Source organism: Brienomyrus brachyistius, chromosome 9 (assembly GCF_023856365.1).
Source record: "Brienomyrus brachyistius isolate T26 chromosome 9, BBRACH_0.4, whole genome shotgun sequence".
In the NCBI taxonomy this organism is placed as follows: Eukaryota; Metazoa; Chordata; class Actinopteri; order Osteoglossiformes; family Mormyridae; genus Brienomyrus; species Brienomyrus brachyistius.
This window is the reverse complement of record NC_064541.1, coordinates 11,274,422-11,296,949: the sequence shown is the minus strand read 5'-3', so window position 1 is coordinate 11,296,949 and position 22,528 is coordinate 11,274,422. Positions and strand designations below refer to the sequence as shown.

Genomic DNA, 22,528 nt, shown 5'->3' with positions numbered 1-22,528 from the left:
AAGGACCGGAGCCACCGCTGCTTTCTAACTAAAGTGCTACCATTTGTGAAGCCAATGTTGTCGAAATGAGTCAGAGAACGGTGTGTACCTGTCCACCAGTAAAACAACCTAAACCGGATAGAATCAGTGCGAGTTCCTGATGATACTTTGTTGCGCAGGAGACCTGTTACGCGTTTCATTTACGTGTGCATCGCCCACGCAGACTAGAATCATATATGATTTTTAATATCAGAAATACCTGTGCTTAGTATATTTGATGCTACATTGAGATCGAGTATCAGTGGTGAAAACGTTTAGAAACGTGTCGCTTGAGTATGACGGGTTGAGGACACAGTGTGCTTGACATTCTTGATGTACAGTTCCAGTAAAACAAAACAAAAAACATCAGGTACAGCTGCGTGATATATTATTTTAGGCGTTAACCACCTTAATCTTACACCCAAAACATACATGACAATACGTATCAACATCATGGAGAGTGTAAAAATTGGCATTTTGAGTTTTGCAGGTGGATGTAGTAGCAGAATATATTATTTCACAACTATGTTTGCTTTTTGTAATGATTAGCCGTAATACTAAGCATGCAGCGCTGACAGGAGCAGCCCGCTGTCCGCAGCCGCGGCCCACGTGCCCGGAAGTCTCGCGCCGGATTCCCCGCCCACAGCGGAAGTTTTTTTGAACGCGATTGGAACAAGATGGCGGGGGACGCCTCAATGGAGCTTCTGTTTTTGGATACTTTTAAGCACCAGAGCGCAGAGGTAACGGCTTACGGCAGAAATAGTGGCGTTTGCTTTCTTCTAGGTGGCGGGTGTGAGGCTGTTCTGACCGGGCTCCGCTGGCGCCGCGCTGGGATTAGTTTAGGATGACGAATCCCAAGCTCCCTTCTGCAGCCCCGATGCCCTACATACCCCGTCGGGAACCTGTCCTGCTTGACCGCGTCTTACTTACTGGCGTATTTGTATATATTTGAGCTTTAAAACCGATGATCTGTGACTTGGGCGATTTAGGTTTTGTTCACCGCCATCAGACGTGGTGGGAGTTCATAAGACACTGTGTGGCTAAAGCTAACGTGCTAACTACACAGATCCTGTAGCTGCACCACTTGGAGGGTTTACCATGATGCATGGTGTAGCGGAAGGTGCATGGTGTACAGATGAGTCCCAGCTGGAGTACGCGACACGTTAGCTCTTATTAAGACGGGTTAAGTCCGTCTCACTTCTCTTACTGCTTGATGTTTTCCCCTCGGTTATATAGATATTTGCAGTATCTTAAAAATAAGACGCGCAGGTGGACTAGCCCGGTACGATCTGAAATGCACCAGATCTTAAACGTCACTACGTGATACCGCCCTCTAAGGGGCCGGCCTCGCACCCAGGGTTACATGTGTCAAGAGTTGTGAAATTACTTGGACAGCTCACACTGTGTTGCCACCTTGATGTAATCCTCTGAAATACCAGATTATGCAAAATAATAACCTCACATCTATTTAAAGTAGTTGGTAGTGTTAATGATGCTTTCAGGTGTGGTCCCACCTTTTTGAAAGGAACAAACCTTTACACGCCATAGAATCCCAAACATACCTCGATCTGTCAGAAAGCGTATAAGATCTTAAGTACAGTGGCTGTCCTAGTCTCGTATCTATAGATGACCTCCATATTAACATTATGAGCTCTGCTAAAAAGAATGAAAAAGGTGCTATTCCCTTTGAGATTTCTGCATAAAATGTAATGGCTATTTTCCATACAGAACAGTATGATTTTGCATTTTAGTCTAGTTTGTTATTTTTAATTGTCAGTGGGATGCTAGGAAGTACTTCATGTGACACTTAAAGACACACGTCAGCGCCAAGAACCGGCCCGGTTCTGTCTGCACGTCAGCACTGCCTTCAAATCCAAGGGAGCCCACAGACCAATTAAAACTGGTTTTACCTGCTCTGCAAACTTAATGTTTCACTTGTCCAATGCCTGCATGAGTATATGTCATCTCTTGTGGTTCTAAAAACAAGAATGCCTTTATATTATAATAAAAATATTTATTTTTCATTTTCTGTGAATGTTTTGAAAGACGCATTTAATCCTTATTTTTAGTTAATGTCCTGTTCTCACCCATTTCAAAAAACATATTTAGGGCTCTTCAACGTGAAATATGTGATATTAGTGCCAGGTGGGTGTAAAAGATGGATGGAGTGATTAGTGTTATGTTCGATGGCTTACTGGCCAGTCTTAAAGAACAGAGGAAAGACATTTGGAATGACAGACACCATAGGATGGTATAACACAGACCAACATGGAGGTATCTATTTGTTCTCTGTTGTCAAGCAAAATACAATGTGCTCCTGTTGCAAAAGTTACAGGAAATGACCCTTGGTGATGGCTTTGCATTTGTCTCCCTTCCCCCAGCTCACGAATGTTGACGTGGTTCGCTTCCCATGCGGTGTGCTGATCACAGAGGTGCGGGTGGTTCCTCCTGGAATCAAAGCTCACAGCAGTCTCCCGGACAGCCGTGCGTTTGGGTGAGAGTCTGAGCGTTGCTTATAAATCTGTTGCAGGCCACTAACCATAAAAGTCAGATTTTTTTTATGGTTATTTCATTTGGTACGTGTGTCCCATTTTCTCCTCTGTGTGCTTGAGAATAGAACCCAAACTAATGCCTCAAATAGGCGTAGATGGCTTTGCCTGCCTTTCGTGTGAAATGAAAGGTCTGTCCACGTAAAGTGAAGTTTTCTGTTGTCATCACACGCCTTTGGAGTTGACCCTTTGAGCTGAGTGTTTGCATTAGCAAAGTGGATTAGAGACGGCTGTCCATTTTGGGCTGTTTTCACTTTTTGTTTTTGGTATTTGAAGTCTCTTGCTGTTTGCCTGAGGTTAAATTATACTTTGGTGATACTTAGTGTCACTATTTTTAAGCTACCTTGGGTCTTTTTTTTTTTCTTTTTTTAGGGAAACTTACCCCCATGCCTTCCAGCTGGACCTGTTCTTCAACAATGTAGCCAAGCCCAACTCCCCGGTCTTTGACAGGTTGGGCAGGTGAGTTTGCATGCCTAGCTGATCCAGTGAGTTTTCCCTTTTCTCTCCGCTGCCCACGCTTTTCTCGCTCGTCTCGTACATATGAGCCCACGGGAAGGCAGGGCACGCACCGGGCTGGGCGCGCGATCTCTATCGCATCCTGCGTGCAGTTCACTGAGCTCACTGCTGTTACGTGTTATTTACCCCTATGTGATGAAGCAGTAGATTCAGATTAAGTTGAAATTCATCTATCTGTGAAAAGCGAGCACCAGAACCCTCCTCCTTATTCATCACTAAATTATTATTATTATTTATCTAGTGTCAGTCAGCTGACACTATTTATTCCATCCTTTCTGCTGCTGCACTTATTATTATTGTTTACATACAACTTTCAGTGCACTATGTAAATAAACCCTTAGATTCTGCCCCCTCCTTTCATACTGTCCTGTGCTTTTCCACTTTGTATTATGAACCCCTCCCTTTGTCACGTGCTGTTTGTATGTCGCACCCTGTTCCTGGTGGAACGCCGTCGTGTGCACAGAATGACGATAAAGCGTACTTGTCTTGAAATCGGAATGCACATTATTGGCACTGTTACAGTTCACAGTACTCCTCTCTGCAAATAATATAGCCTCATGTCAGTGTAAAGTATGTGGCAGCAAGTAATGTGGTAATTAGGGCGAGTTTTTCCCTGGAAACAGCAGGAAAATTATGCCTGCTGTTGTACCTTAAAGTGAGGTACCTGATTTGCTTTTGCAGCATAACAGCTTGTATAAATGGGTAAAATTCTGCCACTTTGTACAACCACTGATAGGATGCAAAACTTAACACAAATCTGTTGCCAGGTTATGGAGTTTGGCTCCCAAGAGAAATTCCACATTTGGGCTACTGTCCGATGCATGTGCGTTTCCTTGCCTTTCCTGTTTGTTGCTGGGAGAATGGTATACTTAAGTGAGATGTGACCTTTGTGTGTGAAGCATGGCTACCGACTGTCTGAGAGACTGACCGTAATCTGTTGGTCAGCACATTGTATGTTCGCCTCCCATGTACCACAATCTCCACACGCTGGTACTCTGCATGTAGCAGCCTGTCTGGTCCTCCCCCAGGGAGTTTGTGTAGACCCCCTAGTATCCTCAGTGCTTTGGGAAAAAAAAGCTCTCTCCTTCTTTCCCACAGCCTGGAATATGATGAAAACAAGTCCATCGTTTTCAGACCCAACGGGAAGGTAATTATCTGTTTTACTTGTGTGGAAAGACTGATGCCAATTTCAGATCTTCTCCTGTAGATCTGCTTTCCTCTAATTCTCTTCTCTTTCTGTCAGTTTTCCACTGAGCCTTTTTTGGTTTATTACAAGCGAATATAAAACATTGATCAGTGAGGTGTCTTGTAACAGTGACATAATTCAGATATTAATATCCGGTTTTCTCACAAGAGGAGTAGGCGTTTGTTTTCTTCAGATTTTGAATTTTATTTTATTTCCACTGTGCAGGGGGCTGACAGTTGTGGACAGCAGTCTGTGGGGCAGCTTGCTTATGCAAAGCGAAACTCGTACTCCCCCTCCCCCAGTACTGCATGGTTTATCCTCTTAAAATAGGTGGCCGCCTTGACAAGAGCCACCCCCCCCCAACAGACACACACACTGAGAGTGGGTGGACACTGCCCCAGGGGTGCAGGGGCATGGTAAGATCAGTGCCCCACCCTGCAGCCCCCGTGGCGATACCCCCCGCCCTCTCTCACATTCCATTCTACCTGGTCTTAAATTTTTCACAGAACACTGTGTTGCTACTACACTCATTCAATGCTGCTAGTATAGATATTCAAGTCCCATGTACTCTTACCATTTCTGTTGTTGTCGTCGTCATGGTCGTCATCAGTCATTGCACAGTCACTTAGACTGTTGAACCTCCTTGATGCTAGTAATACTAATGCCATTACAACACCAGGCAGTTGAGCTGTACAACCTTTTGAGGACGACTGTAACAGCTGGAACTTGTTTGTGCACTTGTGGCTGTTGTTCCGACTGAGGGAGTGAATGCTGAGCTAGCGAAAGCCCATCTGGGGCCGTCTAGTCGATGAACGCAGCCTTGAACCGTACGTAGTACTCTGGGTGCAGAGGCTAACCCAATGCAGAATTCGGATATACTAAGAGACTTTATCGTCTATGCTACATGGCCGTCATTCACATTGTACGTTGTATGTTAGTTCGCTATGAATGAAAGCCTTTCTTGTTTCAGTAAGTGTGACATAATTGGTCGGAGCGATATGTGATCTGCTGTTAAATGACACGCCTGAGATACAGTGACTGTAGCCTGGCTACCGTTACAGCGACCTTGGCACAAAAACATTATTGTTTTATTTTTGTCTACATAATAGTGGAGGTATGTGTTTTTGACAGTAGACGTGAATTCCCCTGTTGACCTTTGACGCATGGTGGCACAGGGAAGTCATGAATCATCTCTTCAGTAGGCTCAGACTCTCGGTGCTGATGAGGGTAGTGGCGGATCACAATTCTGCCGACAGCGTGGCGTTTAAGAAACTCTCGTCTCTTAACTTGGGATGATTCTTTTTTGGTGAAACCCGACCTTTCTCAGTGCAGTTAGACATGCGGCGTGGCCAAGAAGCTGAACCGAAATTAATTAGTTGATTTGTGCCATATCCTGTGTCTCTTCTGTGACTGGCGGGGTGCCCTCTGGTGACCAGGTGAACACAGATGGCCTGGTCCTGCGAGGTTGGTACACCACCCTGACTGTGGCAGTGTACGGCACGGCGGAGAGGACACACGGGCATGATCGGGAGTCCCCGCCCCCACCGCCACCGCCGCCCCCACAGCAGCAGGCTGGCCTGAAACGAAACGTCAAGCACGGTGGGTGTTTGTGTATTAATTTGAAAGTGTCATTAAGGACAGTGAACAGCATAGTGTTTTAAGTATGTGCAAAACATCGATGAGGCTGTTTTCTGTTCCCCATGATACTCTAGCAGAGGTGGATAGTCCAGGTCCAGAATGTAAAAATCCAGACCAAGATTTTGTTTCAACCAGATGAGTACTCTGCGTTTGTGACTCTTTATGCTCAACTGATTGGTTGAATGTAAATCTTGTTCTGGAATTTTACTTTCTGGACCTGAACTATTCACCTCTGTACTTTAGCTGCCTCGTTTCATTGCTTCTATCTAGTAAAACACCCAGCTGTACTTGTAACTAAATTCCAAAACTGTAGAATAAAGTCTCCAGCAAGCGCCTCGGAGTGTTGTGAATGAGGACGGGCAGGTTCCCGTTGCTGTATGCCTGAGCTGTTCTTTCCATCGAGATGCATTGTAAATCTGCCTAGTTTGTTCACTTCAGAGTGGGACAAAGAGGATCAGTACAATGGCAGTCCACCGAGGCCACAGCCCAGGGGCCCCAGGACGCCCCCGGGGCCCCCACCTCCTGACGACGACGAAGAAGAGACTGTTTCACTTGCAGGTGAGGTCTTGGACACTTAAAAAGCACATTTAATGTAGTTTTAATGGGGTGATGTGACATTTCATGCTAACTGCTAATCTTACAGTTAAACCTGTTGATCTTGGTAATATTCTTGATTTCGGGTGTGACCGGGTAGTTTGTGGTAGTATTGGCTGTGCCCATTAAGGGTGCCCTTCCTGTGATCTTCATGGTGCCAGTGGGAGCGGAGAAGGGCGAAGGCCCGGAGGAGAGGGACGATTACTTGGAGCCCATCTCCCCCGAGCGTGGCTCCCTGCCCCTAGAGGAGCCCTACTCTGACGACCCTGAGGGCGAGGAGGAGGGCGAGGAGGAGGAGGAGGAAGAGGCTGGACCAGAAGAGGAGGAGGAGGAAGACGAGGAGGAGGACGTGCGGACGGAGGGCAGTGCAGTGGAGGATGAGGAGGATGAGGAGGAGGAAGAGGAGGAAGGGGAGGAGGATGAGGAGGAAGAAGGTGAAGGTAGGAATGAGGATGAGGGACTAGAAAAACTTTATTGATATATAACCGGACTCAATTGATTTCAGTAGCTCTGGTCTATGAGATGTAACCAGGATAATATAATGTTAGTGTCATACTCAGACAGTACAGTTGAATTTCATGTGACCAACAGCATTATGTCACCTGTTTGGCATTTGCCAAATAAAATTATTATACAAAAAAGTGGTTATACTTTTAAAAGTAAAATCCACTTGTGGGTTGATGCCCCCTGCCTCCCATTTTGTATCTAGGGGATGATGGGTATGAGCAAATCTCCAGCGACGAAGAGGACCTGGAGAACGGCAGCTTCAAGCTGCCCAGCTTCGACATGGACTACACTGCGGAGGACCTGGCAGCCGTTCCCACTGTGCAGTACGACCCGTATGAGCGCGAACTCCGCCCCCTGCTGCACTTCAGCCCCCCCTACAGGACGCGCTTTGAGACAGAGGTCGGCAGGCTGATGGCTGCCGGCTCCTCGGATGAGAGCGCGGGGGCGGAGTCGGCGGCCAAGCTTATGGAGCTGCTGGAGACGCACCAGGACGACCGCAGCGCCCGCTGGGTGACAGCGCTGGAGGAGATTCCCAGCCTCCTGGTGAAGGGTCTCGGCTATATACATGTCCGGGAGCCTGGGGACGAGGGCCCTCTCAGGCAGCTGGCAGACTGGACGATTCAAGCCTTGAGTCTGGATGCGGCGCTAGTGCAGCCCATCGCCCTGAACGTGCGGCAGCTGAAGGCCGGAGCCAAGCTGGCGTCCTCGTTGGCCGAGTGCGGGCCTCCGGCGCTCTCCCTGCTCCTGGAGGGCGGGGTCATCGGCCGCCTCCTGGAGCTCCTCTTCGCCGAGCACGTGTCCTCCTCCCTGAAGCTGAACTCCCTGCGCTCCCTGGACAGCGTGGTCAGCATGCCTGAAGGCATGGAGGCCTTCCTGGGAAACGCGGCGGAGGAGCATAACAAGAGCGGCTACCAGAGGCTGCTGGAGCTCATCCTGCTGGATCAGACGGTGCGCGTGGTGACGGCCGGCACCGCCATCGTCCAGAAGGCGCACTTCTACGAGGTCCTGACAGACCTGCGGCGGACGGCCGGCCTGTGGGCGGACAAGCTGCCGTCGCCTTGCGCGCCGCCGTTGGCCGCAGCCCCTGGAGAGGGTGATGCGGAGGCAGAGAGCGCGCAGGAAAAGCCCGGGAAGGAGGATGAGGCGGAGCCCGGGAGTCCCATGGAGGAGGAGCCGCTGATGGCGTCGCCCGGAGTTAGCGAGGCCGACTTGGAGCAGCTCATCGGCATGCTGGATGAGCTGCTGCACCTGCTGGAGACAGCTCCTCACACCATGATCCAGCCGCCGGTGAAGTCCTTCCCCACCACGGCCCGCATCACCGGCCCGCTGGAGAGGGACGACCCCTATCCCATCCTCTTTCGGTGAGCGCCACTCAGCTGCTGGACCCGCATGGCCCATACGCTGATGCTGACTTTATGCTCCGGTAAAATAAACCCGTTGATCCGGAAGGTTTCGAATTGGGGCCTCGTATTAGTCTCTTGACATGTCGCAATCTTTTGGTTGAAGGTCTGATGCTTGAAAGCTAATACAGGCGCCATTTTGTCCTTCCCTGTCCTCCCAGATACATGCACACGATTCACTTCCTGGAGTCCCTGACAGTGGCGCTGTCCACCCCAGCTACCAGTGCCCACCCGGGCGTTTCCCAAGCCACCAGAGAGCTGCTGCGTTTCCTCGCACAGTCCCAGCAGGGCCTGCTGTTCCTGGCCGCCGAACACGAGGCCACCAGCCTGCTGATGCGAGCCCTGGCGCAGCTGTGCGAGACCGAAGCAGACGACGGGGCCGTGGGGGACGGACCGGGGGGCGCCATGGAAGATGGCGGGGGAGGTGCCATTTGGCTCATGCAGGTGCTGCACGCCCTGCAGGGTGTGGCGGAGCTGATGGAGCAATGCGGCGCCCCCGGTGGCCTGCCGGAAGAGGGCGACAGCGCAGAGGTGCTGGCTACGCTGCACGCCCTCTACCTAATCACCTTCACCCCCACGGGCCGTGCTGCCGTCGCCCACGTCTTCAGTCTGGAGCACAATTTCTCCTCCCTGGTGGTGCTAATGGAGCATTACTCCAAGGAGGGCCAGGGGTGAGCTTCCTAGCCGGCGTGGGGTCACAGCGACTTTCGTTGTGTGCAAGGCGTTGGCTGACGCCGTAAAAAACACCTCCACTTCCTTCTGCTCCTACATCTCCCCCCCCGCTGCTTCACCCAACAGGGAGGCTAAGGCACGGAAGTCGGTGACGTACACCTACGCCTGCATGCTGGTGCTGCTGGTGGTGCAAGCTTCCAACGACCTGTGCATGATGGAGACCTACGCCAGCCCCCTGCTGGCTGTGTGCAAGGCCGACGAGAACAACGCCAAACTGCAGGGTGGGTGTCCCTCCGCCCCCCACATCTGGGTGGTCGCTCTGCCCTTTAGTGCACGTCAGATGGTAAAAGTCCAACATGGCTCAAGCTCCCACTGAGTGCGGGGCCGCGATCCGCGTTCGCTCGAAAGGCAGACGACCGCTCGTACTCAGGTTTTTCTGCGAGAAGCTTCGATTATGGCCGTATTGCTAGTTTAATTTTTTTCACTGTGACAATTGGACTCGAGCAATCAGCGTCATGTGACCTGTGTTCCGTCGCAGAGCTCAGCAAGTGGCTGGAGCCTCTGGAGAAACTCCGGTTTGAGATCAGCTCCATCCCCACCCTGATCGAGTACATTAAGCAGGTGGGTGGATCCCGTTTTCCTGCCGAGGGAACATGCATCAGCGTACAATCAGCATTATCATACCCGCATTAGCTTAACTGCAGCCAGCCTGGTCTCCTGGAGAAGCTCTTAAAGGTGCCTGTATTTCTTCTCACTTAGAATATGCGTTAGATCTTGTTGAAAACTTTATAAGGTCCAAATAATTATCTCAAGGAATCTCGTTAACCATAATGATCAAGTACTTTGATGTTTTGAGCAGCCATATTTAAATGACCTTAAAGCTTCGGCAGTCTCTTGTGTGAGATTTAAGATGTTCCTTCTCGCCAGAACCTGGAGAACCTGCTGACTACGGAAGGGGCGGGCCTTCTGACGGCGCTGCGTGTCCTGTGCCACATCGCCTGTCCGCCACACCCCATCAAGGGTGAGATCCTGAAACCCCAAAACTTGTGTTCCCCTCAGCTTTTATGGGCTGCGGGATGCTTAGGTTCCACATTTTCTGCAGATGAGCAAAAGAGTCCTATGTGTCCTATGTTTACATCTATATGTTTAGCAAATTTATCTAGATTTTTCTTAATCCAAAATATCATACAACCGAGAGATTAGGGTCAGCCAGTCTATGAAGCAATTGAGGTTAATTGAGATCACTCTGCCTACCAAAAGTTCTAACCCACGGAACCGCACATCCCAAAGAAGGGTTCTGTATGTTCTGCTGAATGTAAAAAGGGCTGTGTGTGTTCTGTGGACCATGTCTATAGGCAGACAGGTTTTATACCCTCAGGTCTTCATACCACAGGCTTCTGTGATGTTTGGGTTCTGACAGTTCCACTAATGAAAAGATGCATTCTGTGATTCATGCAGATGAGTACCAGGGTTCTCTGTTTATCTGCAGTGGAACATTAAGGTTCTATCTGCTCTTCCACAGGCCAGCAGAAGGACCTGAAGTGGAACCTGGCCGTCATTCAGCTCTTCTCGGCGGAGGGGATGGACACATTCATCAAGGTTCTCCAGAAGCTAACGTCCCTGTTGCTGCAGCCCTGGCGTCTCCACGGCAACATGGGCCCGACGCCGCAGCGCTCGGCCGTGCTGGCGGGTGTGTGCAGCGCCCTCCGGCTGCTGAAGCACATGCTGACGGAGCTACTCCGCAGCGGCTCCTTCCAGTTCCGGGATGCACGTGTGCCTGCTGCCCTGGTGGCACTGCACATGGTGGTGTGCTCCACTCCTGCGTCGGGCCGCCTGGACGCTGAGGAGCAGCGGGTACAGGCCGACATTGTGGACATTTTGCTGACGTTTACGCAGGGCGTCAGTGAACAGGCCACCGACACAGAAGAGACTCTAGCTGGTAATACCTGGTCCCTGATGCTGAGAGAGGTCCTGGCATCTGTGCTGAAGGCACCAGAGGGCTTCTTCTCGGGCCTGGCTCTGCTCTCAGAGCTCCTGCCACTGCCACTGCCGCTGCAGACCACCCAGGTACGGCTCCTGGGGACGGGGGGGACCCTCGGCTCATGGGAGTTTCTTACACAAATGTGATCTTGGGGCAGAATGAAAAATGATTGGTTGAGATTGTAGAGGCGGCATGGTGGTGCAGTGGTTAGCACTGTTGCCTCACACCTCTGAGGCCTGGGTTCGAGTCTCCGCCTGGGTCACATGTGTGTGGAGTTTGCATGTTCTCCCCATGTCGTCGTGGGGTTTCCTCCGGGTACTCTGGTTTCCTCCCCACAGTCCAAAGACATGCTGAGGCTAATTGGAGTTGCTAAATTGCCCTGTAGGTATGCATGTGTGAGTGAATGGTGTGTGAATGTGCCCTGCGATGGGCTGGCCCCCCATCCTGGGTTGTTCCCTGCCTCGTGCCCATTGCTTCCGGGATAGGCTCCGGACACCCCGCGACCCAGTAGGATAAGCGGTTTGGAAAATGGATGGATGGATGGAGATTGTAGAGGACGTGGAATCAAGACATTTGATAGATTGATCCCACCTTCTCTAATTGCTTGGGCCTACCTCCTCTACACTCTGATTGGTCGTCTCTCTGAACCAACATTTCGTTTTGCCATTTTTGAGTATGTAAAACTCGGCGGTGCCCTGAGCTAAGAGCAGAAGAGCTCATTAGGATTCTGGATGACTTCTGATCTCCTAATACTGTGGGTGTACACGGATGGTTCATTACTCTAGTATTTACAGGAGGAACAAAGCCTCGTACACCTCGGTCAATGGGGTTACCGTGACCTCTCAGTCACTGATTGGTTCAGCCCACTTCCTGTTGCTTGGCTTTCATTGGCTGAAACTGGGCTGTGATTGACATCAGACTGAAATGCCGGGCCCGCTGAAGTTGAAAGCCTGGATCCAGCTGTCACTAGATTGTGGGATGCAGGAGAGCCTGTTTGGCATTAGGCAGGCTTTTTACAGTGCTTACCTGCTTTCCTGAGAGACTCAGCAGACGCAAATATCCTAAATGTGTAACCAAAACGCTGCTGCGAAGGTAAATGCGGCTGATGGTGACTAACGGCAACTTGGCTCTGCTCTGCTCCCCCCAGGCCATCGCAGCCCAGGACGTGGCGGTCGCCCTAAACACGCGGAAGTTGTGGAGCATGCACCTGCAGGGACAGGCACATGTCCTGCAAGACATCCTGCGCTCCATGAGCGGCACCAGCTGCCAGCCGCTGCTGGCCGTGCTGCGCCGGGTGTGCGTGCAGCTCAGCGACCTGGCCTCCCCCAGTGCCCTGCTGGTCATGCGGACGCTGCTGGAGCTGCTGCTGGAAGACCTACAGCCGTAAGGAGTCTGCATGCTTGCATGCGTGCATGCATGTACATGCTGTCAAAGACATATACACACGCGTGCAAATACATGTCCTGCTACCACTCAGCCTGTCACATGACCTGTCATGCTGTCATGTGAAAAGACGAAAGCTGTTAAATTTGCGTACATTACAAGTGCTAATTTGTTAGCTTTAGGAGAAAATGTCTAAATTCAAGACTGTCAGTGTGTAATGTGGACACCACCTACCCTCCCCCGGTCCCTAACAGCCCGGCAGAAGGCAAGGAGCGGACCTGCACGGTCCAGACGGCCCGCAACCTGGCGCTGCTCGACTCCCTGGCATCGCACCGTGCTTGCAAGGCAGCGGCGCTGCACCTGCTGGGCGGCTGCTGCCGCGGCGACGAACGTCTGGCTGAGCTCTTCCCCTGCCTGGTGGCCCTGCTGATGCCCCCTACAGGCTGTGAACTGCACCTGCAGCACTGTGCCGAACTGGCAGCTTCCTTTTTCCAGTCCCTTTGTGACCAGGTGGGCCTGCTGCCTTGCTCTATGCCTGGTATAAATCGCCGTTTTGCTCTCAGTGCAGTTTCAACCTGTACATACCTCACGACAGAGATGAGGCTGAAGTAGGAAGTAGGTTTTCTGTGTCTGATCGTTGTTCTGATCGAAGTTGGAGCTGTAGTGCCTGTTTCCTCCCTGCCTTTGCTCCCATTCTTTGTTAAACGGCCACCATTATGAAATACACATGTCTGATAGTCTCGCCTCAAGATGAATTTACAAGGAATTTTCTTGGAGCGAGGCTCCCAAAGGCGTGTTTCCTCGCTCCAGGGAAGGTGGCCCTGAGCTCCACAGCGGGATACCGTGGCTCTCGTTCGTGTCCCGTAGGGCATCTCCATCCCATTCTGCCACCAGGTGGCCCTTAGCCTTGGAAAGGGTTTGGGCAGCTCAATCGGACCATGAGCTGCTAATTAAGCTTTTAGGAAGCAGTTACTTTACTGACATTGGGGACAGATGCCGTTTTCACAAGGCCCGGCCAGAGGTGGGGGGCCAAAGTCAAGCTCACTGGCATTTAAATGTATTAATTTATCTGTTAGATTAATCTATCAAATGCTAAAACCAGATTCAAATTAGCCACCTTTTAGAAAACCTGATAAGGAGGTTTGTTGCGCTGCCCCGTGGAAGTTGCCACAGGTTTGGGCCTCATGCGGCCCAGAGGTGAAAGTGTGTTTGTCTTCTTCCTTTATGAAGTTCCTGGTTAATGGGCTTGACCTTTAAGGTGTTTAAATAGCTCTGCCAAGTTGTTTTTCGGCCCCCTTGGCTCCTTGGCGGAGCTGGAAAAGCCAGTTAGATAGTTTTCAAGGGAGGGGGAGTTTTGCAAAGGCCCTGCTGACAGTGAACAAAAGATGCACTTGGGTGGGGAGGGAAAAAATTCTTCCACCCGAGCCATGAAAGGCCTGAGACTGGTAGATATAGTGTGAAGTCGAGCAAAAGGAGCCCGTTTGATGCCTGATTAGCACCCATTTTACATAAGCTAAGGTTTGAGTGATTTTCATATGCTGGTTAGTTACCTGCTTTGTGGTTTAATATAAACGTAAAGCTCAGTCTTTCCGCCTGTTTCAGGTGGGATCAGACATTCACTTTAGGTTTGAAGAATTCTTCATTTGACTAGATTGGCAGTATGCATAATAATTGTATTGGAATTTCAATAATGAACCAACTTAAGCAATATTGCTGGTCATGTGATATATTGTTGTTTTTTTTTTGCGAGGCGTATGTGAAATAAGGGGAGGGGGTGGATGGGGGTGAGGTCATGGGGCAAGCTCCTCTAAGCACTTTTTATTTATCAGATTATGACTGCAAACTCTGAGGGTGAGAGCACCAGAGCAAAGGCGTGGCGCTGTCCCAGTCTGGTTCTGAAGAGGTTTCCACAGGAAGGTGGGGGCCTCCCCCCCCCTGCCTGTTATATAGTCAGTCAGTGGCCCCTTTCCTTTCTCCCAGGACATCTCCCTGATTGTGAGCACGAGTTCAGACGGGCCGTTGTCGGAGGTGGAGCAGCTGGCCAATGCCCTTCCTTCCCGGGAGATGCTGTCGGTGGTGTGTGACACCATGCTTGAGGCCCTAGGGAACCCGGACGGGAGCTACACCCTGGTGCTCACCTGCATTCGCACCATGACCTTCCTGGCTGAGCATGAGTACGGCCTCTTCCACCTGAAGAGGTAAGGGGCGTGCCATGACACTGACGCACCTAGCTGTGTCTTTAGTCTCCCTCCCTCATCGGCATATTCATTTTGTCTCTCTCATTTGTCTCCTTAGCATATCTCCTTTGTTAGCATCCTTAGCATGTGTCCCTCATTAGCACATTTAGCATCTATCGTTTGTTAGCATCCTTAGCATGTGTCCCTCATTAGTACCTTTAGCATGTATCCTTCTTTAGCATCCATAGCATGTGTCCCTCATTAACACATTTAGCATATCTCCTTTGTTAGCATCCTTAGCATGTGTCCCTCATTAGCACATTTAGCATCTATCGTTTGTTAGCATCCTTAGCATGTGTCCCTCATTAGTACCTTTAGCATGTATCCTTCTTTAGCATCCATAGCATGTGTCCCTCATTAACACATTTAGCATCTAATCCTTTGTTAGCATCCTTAGCATGTGTCCCTCATTAGCACCTTTAGCATGTATCCTTCTTTAGCATCCTTAGCATGTGTCCCTAATTAGCACCTTTAGTATATGTCAGCTATTAGCATCCTTACCATTTCTCTCTCATTAGCCCTTTTCAGCGTATTTTCCTTCAATGAGCTTTGAAATGCATTTTCTAGGATTCATTTAGCTTCTCTCTGGTTTGCTTTATTTGACTGTGATATACTCTGGCTAAGTATTTATCTGTTGCTGCGGTACTGACCCTCTGCTTCAGTCGTGGGTCAGTATGTTCATGGCTTACAGCTGTTCGGCTGTGTGCTAACAGTGCAGCCAGGAGCTAGTTTTTGTTGTTCTACGTTGCCAAGAAGGGTGACACTTACGGGTTAAGCCCACTTTGTCGCATGTAGCGAGTGTCTGAATAATGTTTTGGTACAGCCTTTAGCATTAAGTCTGTATGCTCAGCAATGCGTCCTCACCCAGGTCGACAGGACCGGCTTGTAATTACAGCTGCTGCTTACTGAAGAGAGTTTGGTCACATTCCTGTATCAGGGGCACGGCAGCAGAGATTCCCTCTAAGAGAATTAACCCATTTTCAGTGACAACACAATGACTGCATGTCACCACGGTAAAGAACATGAACTGATCACCAAAGGATTGAAGGTTCTGTTCACTGGCAGGGAAGGTGCATTTTTTTGTAAACTTATAATGGAACTTTCATTAAACATGTTACAAACAGTGATAGTAGAGTTCCATTTTTCACACTTTCTGACTGTGAAAGAGGGTTTGATAAAGTGTCAGTTCATATAATGGAAGTCATGTAAAAATGTCTCATTTTCAGTTAAAAATTATAAACAGTAATATTTTGCAGTTGGACAGATTCTTAGACAGTGGTTCAGTACCTTTCTTCACTGGTGACCAGAGTCTCCCAGCACCCTCCAGTTTAACCACACTGACTTAGTGCTGCTGGAGGGTGGTTTGTTTGGGTGAGTGGGGGATTACTGAGCGCTGACGTGACTGTGCCTGTCCGCCCCACCCCCCCAGCGCACTGAAGAAGCACGGCGCGTCTGTGTGCACCTTGGTCAAGAGGGTCATTCTCGCCTTTAACAAGGAGTCTGCCGAGCTGGTGTCAGCGTTGCTGGACTTCCTGCGGCAGATCCTCAACACCGATTCCCTGGTAAGGCCTCCCCCCTGTATTCCGGAGCTTTCCGCACCTGTGCTGCAAAGAGTTCAGCAAGGACGTTTGTTCCTGGGTGTGATCACTGGCCGATCTGCAGGATGGTCGCATAGGTATAAGTAAACCTGACCCCTTAGCCTGAACCCGCAGCCCCATTTGGCCTCTTTCTTCGATACTTCTGTCTTTGTCTGTCCAAATTGTCCGGGATTAAATGCCCTCTGACTTCACTGACTCTCAGTGTGACCTGGCTTTTGTGCATTCCCGCTTATCTGCAGTGATTATGTAATGCAGTGTAACTGTGAGTATAATTTAAATTGTTGGCTTCCGTGTTTGTGCCGCTATTAGTATTAAAATAAATAGTGGTGATTAAGAAAGAGAGCAGCTTCTGTTTTCAAACAGCTGTCGTGGCCTTTATTAAAATTACTTGCTCACGCCGCAATACATTTATTTGCGCTCTGTTTGTGGGGGGGTTGCTGCATTGTAAACATTTTTGCGCCCCCTAGTGTTGTGGAATGATATAGAGCAAATAAAGAGGAAGAGGGTGGGACCTGACAGCTTTCAAGCTGCTACAGAATGCTGTCCAATTTAGACTTTTGAATAAATTAGAACATAAGTTGGAACAGAACTGTCCATATGTGGTGGTTCCTGGAGCCCCAGTGATGTGCTCAGGGACGCTGTGTACACGTATGCATTTGCTCGTGTGCATCAGGCCTGCTGCGGGGATGAAGGTCCCACGCCCATGGAGACGGACGGAGGCCCCCCCCCACGCTCCTTGGCCTTCAGCGTGGCAGACATGAAGCAGCTGCTGCAGTGGAAGGACGACTCATTGGAGCACCCGCTGCCCGAGCTGGAGAAGCAGATCGCGGTAAATCACCCTGTACAGTACTCTACCTCATTCTGTACCATGGGCTATAGTTCTGGGTGCTGTGCTGTATGATGCTACACTGTATACTACACTATATTCCTGAGTAGCGCAATGCTACTCCGCCATACTGCACCATAGTCCAGAGTACTACAATGGTACTACACTGTGTAGTATACCATAGTCCAGAGTACTGCAGCAGTACTACACCACGTACTCTACCACAGTCTATAAAACCAATGGCACTGTACTGTGTACTATACCACAGTTCACAGAGCTACAATGGTACTATACTGTGTACTATCCCACAGTTAATAGTACCACAATGGTAGTGTGGTACTATATACTATTCCATAGATCATAGTAACACACTGAATGCTATAGTATATTACACTTTGTATTGTACCATTGTTCAGAGTAGTTTACTGCACTACACGGTGTACTATACTGTAAACCATAGTACCACACCAGGAGCTATACTGTACTGTACCATAGTTCACAGTATGATACCACAGTCTATACTGTAGTGCTACAGTATGAAGTACACAGCTGTGATGATATTCTCTGTGCTGTATGGCAGTATTGTAGTTCTATATTGGCCCTGCCATCACTGACTGAGTTGATAGTACCAGTAATAACAATTGAAGCCATAATACTCATCAGGAGTGCCGTTCTGCTTGCCTTTCTGTTGGGGGGGGCTGTCTCAGAGCTGCCATTTGATTGGTCGGTACATGGTAGTGCGTGTCGTGTATTTGCGTAGAAGCAGGGCCTTTCTGAGACGTGGGAAACCTTATTGTCTCGGATTCCTCACTGACACACGACTGTTTGGTGCGGGCAGGAGTTCAGCAAGGAGGATGACGCACTGGAGACGCTCCTGGAAAACGTGGTGGGCCTCAGGCAGATGCTGGAAGGTGCCACCGACGCCCCCTGTGCCCCCGAGCAGGAGACGGAGCCCACCCTGCCGGCGCCTGACACCTTGCAGGCCCAGTTTAACCACAGGTTCCGTCCCATCCCACTCGACACCCCCCTACAGGCTGCCGACACTCTGTGCTTAAAGAGCCAGACTAGCAGAGCTGACAGCTGTGCTCTTAGCTTAGAGGGCATGGTTACAGGTTTACTGCCTGCCTGGCTGTGTGCTTAAAATATGGCCATGAAACACCATAGAGATGACCCCTGTGTGCCCCTGCAGGACGGTCTATGTCCTCTCAGACGTGTTGGATGATCAGCTCAAGGCCCTGTGGTTCTCCCCCTTCCACGGTGAAGACATGGACACTGAGCTGGACATGGTAGGTGGCTCTGTACATGTGTGCGTGCGCACCCCCATCTGTGGCCAGCTCCCATCTGACGGGTGCCTGCTCTCTTAGGTGAAGGTGGACTTGGTGGGGATGGCCGAGGAGTGCTGTCCCGAGCTGGACCTGAAGGCGGAGCTAGAGCGCTCTTTCCTGACGGAGCCCACCTCCCCAGGGCACACCAAGGCCCCCAAGGTCTTCAAGCTGGGCAAGCACAAGCATGAGACCTTCATCACTTCTAGGTAGGGGGGGCGTTTCTTTAAATCACGTGACTGGCTGATGGAAGGGCGTTTTTAGTTCACATGATTGGCTGTTGGGGGGGGGGATGATTTTCGCTCATGTGATTGGCTGATGGTGTTTTTTCGCTCATGTTTTGCTGAAGTACATTTATGTAAGTCAGTTTTTACCAGTTTTTTCCAGTTCTACCTGTTTTTACTTTATGTTGAGGTCATTTCAGTTGCTAATCAAAGACAAAGCAAGCAGCCGCTATGCTTCCCATTACCTTGGGATCATGATACAATTCAGACGGCCATTGTTTTGTATTCTCTCTAACTGCCTTTTTTTCACTGAACTGCATTGAAGTCACTTTGTGAATAATCACGGATCGCTTTTCAGCTCCGGATTATTATAAACCTGCCCCACTCCTCTGGTGTTGTAATCGCCTTTTAACATCTGAGCAGTTCGTCACAGGATAGACCAGAACTGCCTGTTTTTTCCCCGTATTTTTCTGTTATATAATTGTAATAGCCAGTTCACGGCAGAAGCAGCTTCGTGGTTGTTTGTCTCCACGCCCATCTGACTCTTTTGGTCACTATGGGCGTAGAGTGTCCTGTCTAAGATGTTTACATGAATGAGTCCATTGATGTCACAGTACTGGGTGGTGAAGGCATTCCTGCTCGACTTCCTCCCTAATGATTTTTCTGGCCCCTCCCCCGTCCGGCTGCAGCGGGAAGTCGGAGTACATCGAGCCGGCCAAGCGGGCGCATATCATGGCCTTGCCGCGGGGCCGCGGACGAGGAGCCTTCGGCCCGCAGTGCCGACCGCATGACATCTTCCGGCAGCGCAAGCAGAACACCAGCCGGCCGCCCTCCATGCACGTGGACGACTTCGTGGCGGCCGAGTTCAAGGACATCGGGCTGCCGGTGGGACCTCTGCAGGTGAAGCGTGTGCCCAAAGGCGCCCCCAAAGTGCCCACGCGGGGCCTCTTCACCGGGACGCGGGGCGGCGGCCGCGGCGGTCCCTTCCACAGCCAGACGCGCTTCTTCACCCCTCCCGCGCCCAAGGGCGTGCTGCTGTCAGGTGCGCTGCTCACGCACACGTGGCGACACGAACACGCTACTGACAGCCGTGTGTGTAAGCGTCGTGTGCCGTGTACTTAAGTTCCCTTTTAATGGGGACGGCGTTATCCCTGTCCATGAATACAAGGAATAAACAGCAGATTTCTTCTATAGCTTAACAAATACGGCATTGTGCTAACAAATGCAGTGGGTGTGGGTTCAAATCCCAGGAGCATACAGAAACGGTAACCTTCCCTCTACTGTCAGTCACTTTACATTAAAGTCTCAGATAAATAAATGTCATACTCGCACACCAGAGTCTCAAGCCTAAGCCTGCATACCGACAGCCATGTCCAGCTCTCTGCCTCTTGATCCGGCCCTCTGTTTGACCAGCATGTCTGTCTCCCCCCTCCCACAGCAAACTATACCAGAAGGGAGGGGGGACGGGGATCCAGCTGGAGTGCACAGGTCACGCCCGTCACGCACCGGGGGACGTACAGCGAGGCTCGAGGAGGACAGAGCAATTTTGCCAGAGGGCCTCTACCCTCCAGGCAGCCTCCTGCAGGTACGTGGGCCGGCAGCAGGTGGCGCAGCGGTTTGGGAACTGAGGAAATGCTACTTCATAAACATATGAAATTCAACCTCTTCCAGTAAGGTGTATAAATGGGTGTAAAAACATGGTGCTATGGGGAAAGAAACAGTGCAATAAATAAACTATTAATGGACAATTAATTTTCAAGTTTAACAGACAATTTTCATTCTTGCTGGATGTAACATTAATCAGCTGTATGTGTTAATATGTGTAATTTATTCCAGAGAGAAAAAGTGGCTCTGTGTGAGCATTATTTTGGAGGTTTGTTTAAAGAATTACACGAGCAAAGAGAGCAGGTTCTCTTTCCCGCTCCCGAATCTCGGCGTCACCTCAGACGCCCGTGGCGTCGTGTTTCACGGCCCGGTGGCACGCCATACAGTGAGCGCTCCCTCGATCCGTTTAGGGACGTCACATGGACTCTCGCCCTCCCCCGTTGGGCTGTGGCTCACACCTGACGTGGAACTTCATCGGAAAGACCTCTGCGCCTTCTCGACATCCTTCTGGTGTGTGGAAGGTGGGCTTGGGCAGGTCAGACGCTCAGAGCTGCGTCATGGCGACCATCACTGAAGGACACACCGCACGCAGAGCGCGAAACACTCGACAGCCACAGCGGTGACAGGTTACACCTGCCGCGTGTCAAAGATCTCTCAGAAGATCATAGTAGGATGTCGATGTGAATTTGCTCCTCCTAACGTGTCTGGGAGAGGCCTGCTCATTTCTGGAACGTTCCTAATTCCATCCCCCACAGCCGTACCCTCCATCCTAAGCCTCAATTAAGGTCTCGGTGGAGCCTTGTTCGTTTCCCATAAGTTGTGTGTCTCCCAACGATTTTTCTCTCTTCCGTGTGGGGAAAAATGAACTGGGCGTTGTCTTACTTTTTTTTTCCCTTCACTACTTTTCAAGTCACGTTTTTTAGGGCCCATTGTGCGGGTCGTTTGAGGTGTGCCCCTCCTGTCCAAACGATGCTTATCTTGGCAGTCCCTTTTTGTTTCCATAAACGCTCCGGGAAACTCTCGGGGCTAGTTCAGGCGTTTGTGTAGCGAAACCCTTATAACAAGAAAAACCTGAAGAGGAGTGTATTTTGGTAGGAGCAGGACCCATGCAGGGGGCGGCTCTCGGTGCGTCCTCCAGTACCTCAACGCGGGTCTGCCTGTTGTTGGGTCACCTCCCAGTTAACAGTGGGGTTACTGGGGTCTGTGACTTTTGTTTCCTTCACTTTTGGTTTGGTCGAGGCTCTTGCTTTGGACAAGTAGTTTGACATAAGTGGAGAGGCTGAATATCCTCTCACTAACCCCTGTTGTGTTGCTCGCCTGCAGGTATTGGTGTGTTTATATGTTTAACAAAGATCTTTTTCAATGAATGACGCCCAGCAACCAGGTCTGTTGATCAATTCCAAAAGCCGGGCAGCTCGAGCCTGTTCACAATTACATGGCAGCGCCACCCACTGGACAGTTTTGGTTCTGCACGGGGAACAAATCTGAGCCATGGCAGTGCTGTTGTTGTATTGGGGCTAATCTGTCATATTTGACTCCAGTGGGATAGGATGGTTTCTAGCCTTGATCATGTGATGGAGATGTGTGTGGGTATGTTATGCACCTCACCTGCACCCCCCCTCCCTCCCCCAGCAGGTGCGTACAGGCTGGCTCCACGAGACAGGACCCCACGCGGCCGCGGGACGGGACTGTCGTGGCTGAGCAGCGGCGGAGCTGGCACTGGAGGGGGCGGAGCCGGCACTGGAGGGGGCGGTGGGGGGGCCAGCAGCTCTCGCGGGAAGTTCAGCAGCGGGAGTGGCAGAGGAAGACACGTGCGCTCCTTCACCAGGTGAACGGATCCTGGACAGCCACACGAGCGGTGGGCCGGGCCCCCAGAACGCGTCCAGCGCACAAGGGGATTAATGAAGACTTTGGCAAAGACTTGGATAACAAGCAAAGCTTTTTTTGTATGTATGCGTGTGTATGTGTGTGCATAGATTTTTTTTTTTAATACTGAACTTCTAATAAAAACTGCACCCAGGTTTGCTGTTTTTCTACATGACTGTGTCCAGTTCTTTGAATTTAAGGCACGTGGCACATTTTTTTTGGATGTTTTCTGCTTAATGGATGACTTCTGTCGAGGTACCTGACCTGTCAATGCCTTCATTGGTGATTGTTACATAAATGTAGGACCGTGATGGTTCTTATATCACCGTTATATTTTCTTTATAGATGTCAATACATTAGTGATATGTGGATGCCAGAATTAAATTACAGTACTGGGAAGAGAGGA

The 22,528-nt window shown here is 50.3% G+C and overlaps 1 protein-coding gene across 2 annotated transcripts; it reads left to right on the top strand.

The window, feature by feature from the left end:
* Positions 1–577: 577 nt before the first annotated feature.
* virma (vir like m6A methyltransferase associated) lies at positions 578–22,294 on the top strand. Of its 2 annotated transcripts, none has more exons than XM_049025068.1 (24): positions 578–758; positions 2,400–2,512; positions 2,940–3,026; positions 4,182–4,230; positions 5,706–5,868; positions 6,346–6,465; positions 6,663–6,941; positions 7,211–8,369; positions 8,570–9,079; positions 9,207–9,361; positions 9,619–9,701; positions 10,008–10,101; positions 10,603–11,147; positions 12,209–12,444; positions 12,699–12,954; positions 14,425–14,642; positions 16,111–16,243; positions 16,953–17,108; positions 17,944–18,104; positions 18,295–18,391; positions 18,470–18,636; positions 19,341–19,693; positions 20,090–20,236; positions 21,892–22,294. In XM_049025068.1, the coding sequence occupies exons 1-24, from the start codon at positions 696–698 to the stop codon at positions 22,086–22,088; spliced, it is 5,541 nt and encodes a 1,846-aa protein (XP_048881025.1). In that variant the 5' UTR covers positions 578–695; the 3' UTR covers positions 22,089–22,294. The 2 variants fall into 2 exon arrangements, with proteins under 2 accessions (XP_048881025.1, XP_048881023.1); XM_049025066.1 differs by having other exon boundaries at positions 21,889–22,294.
* The last annotated feature ends 234 nt before the right edge of the window (positions 22,295–22,528 follow it).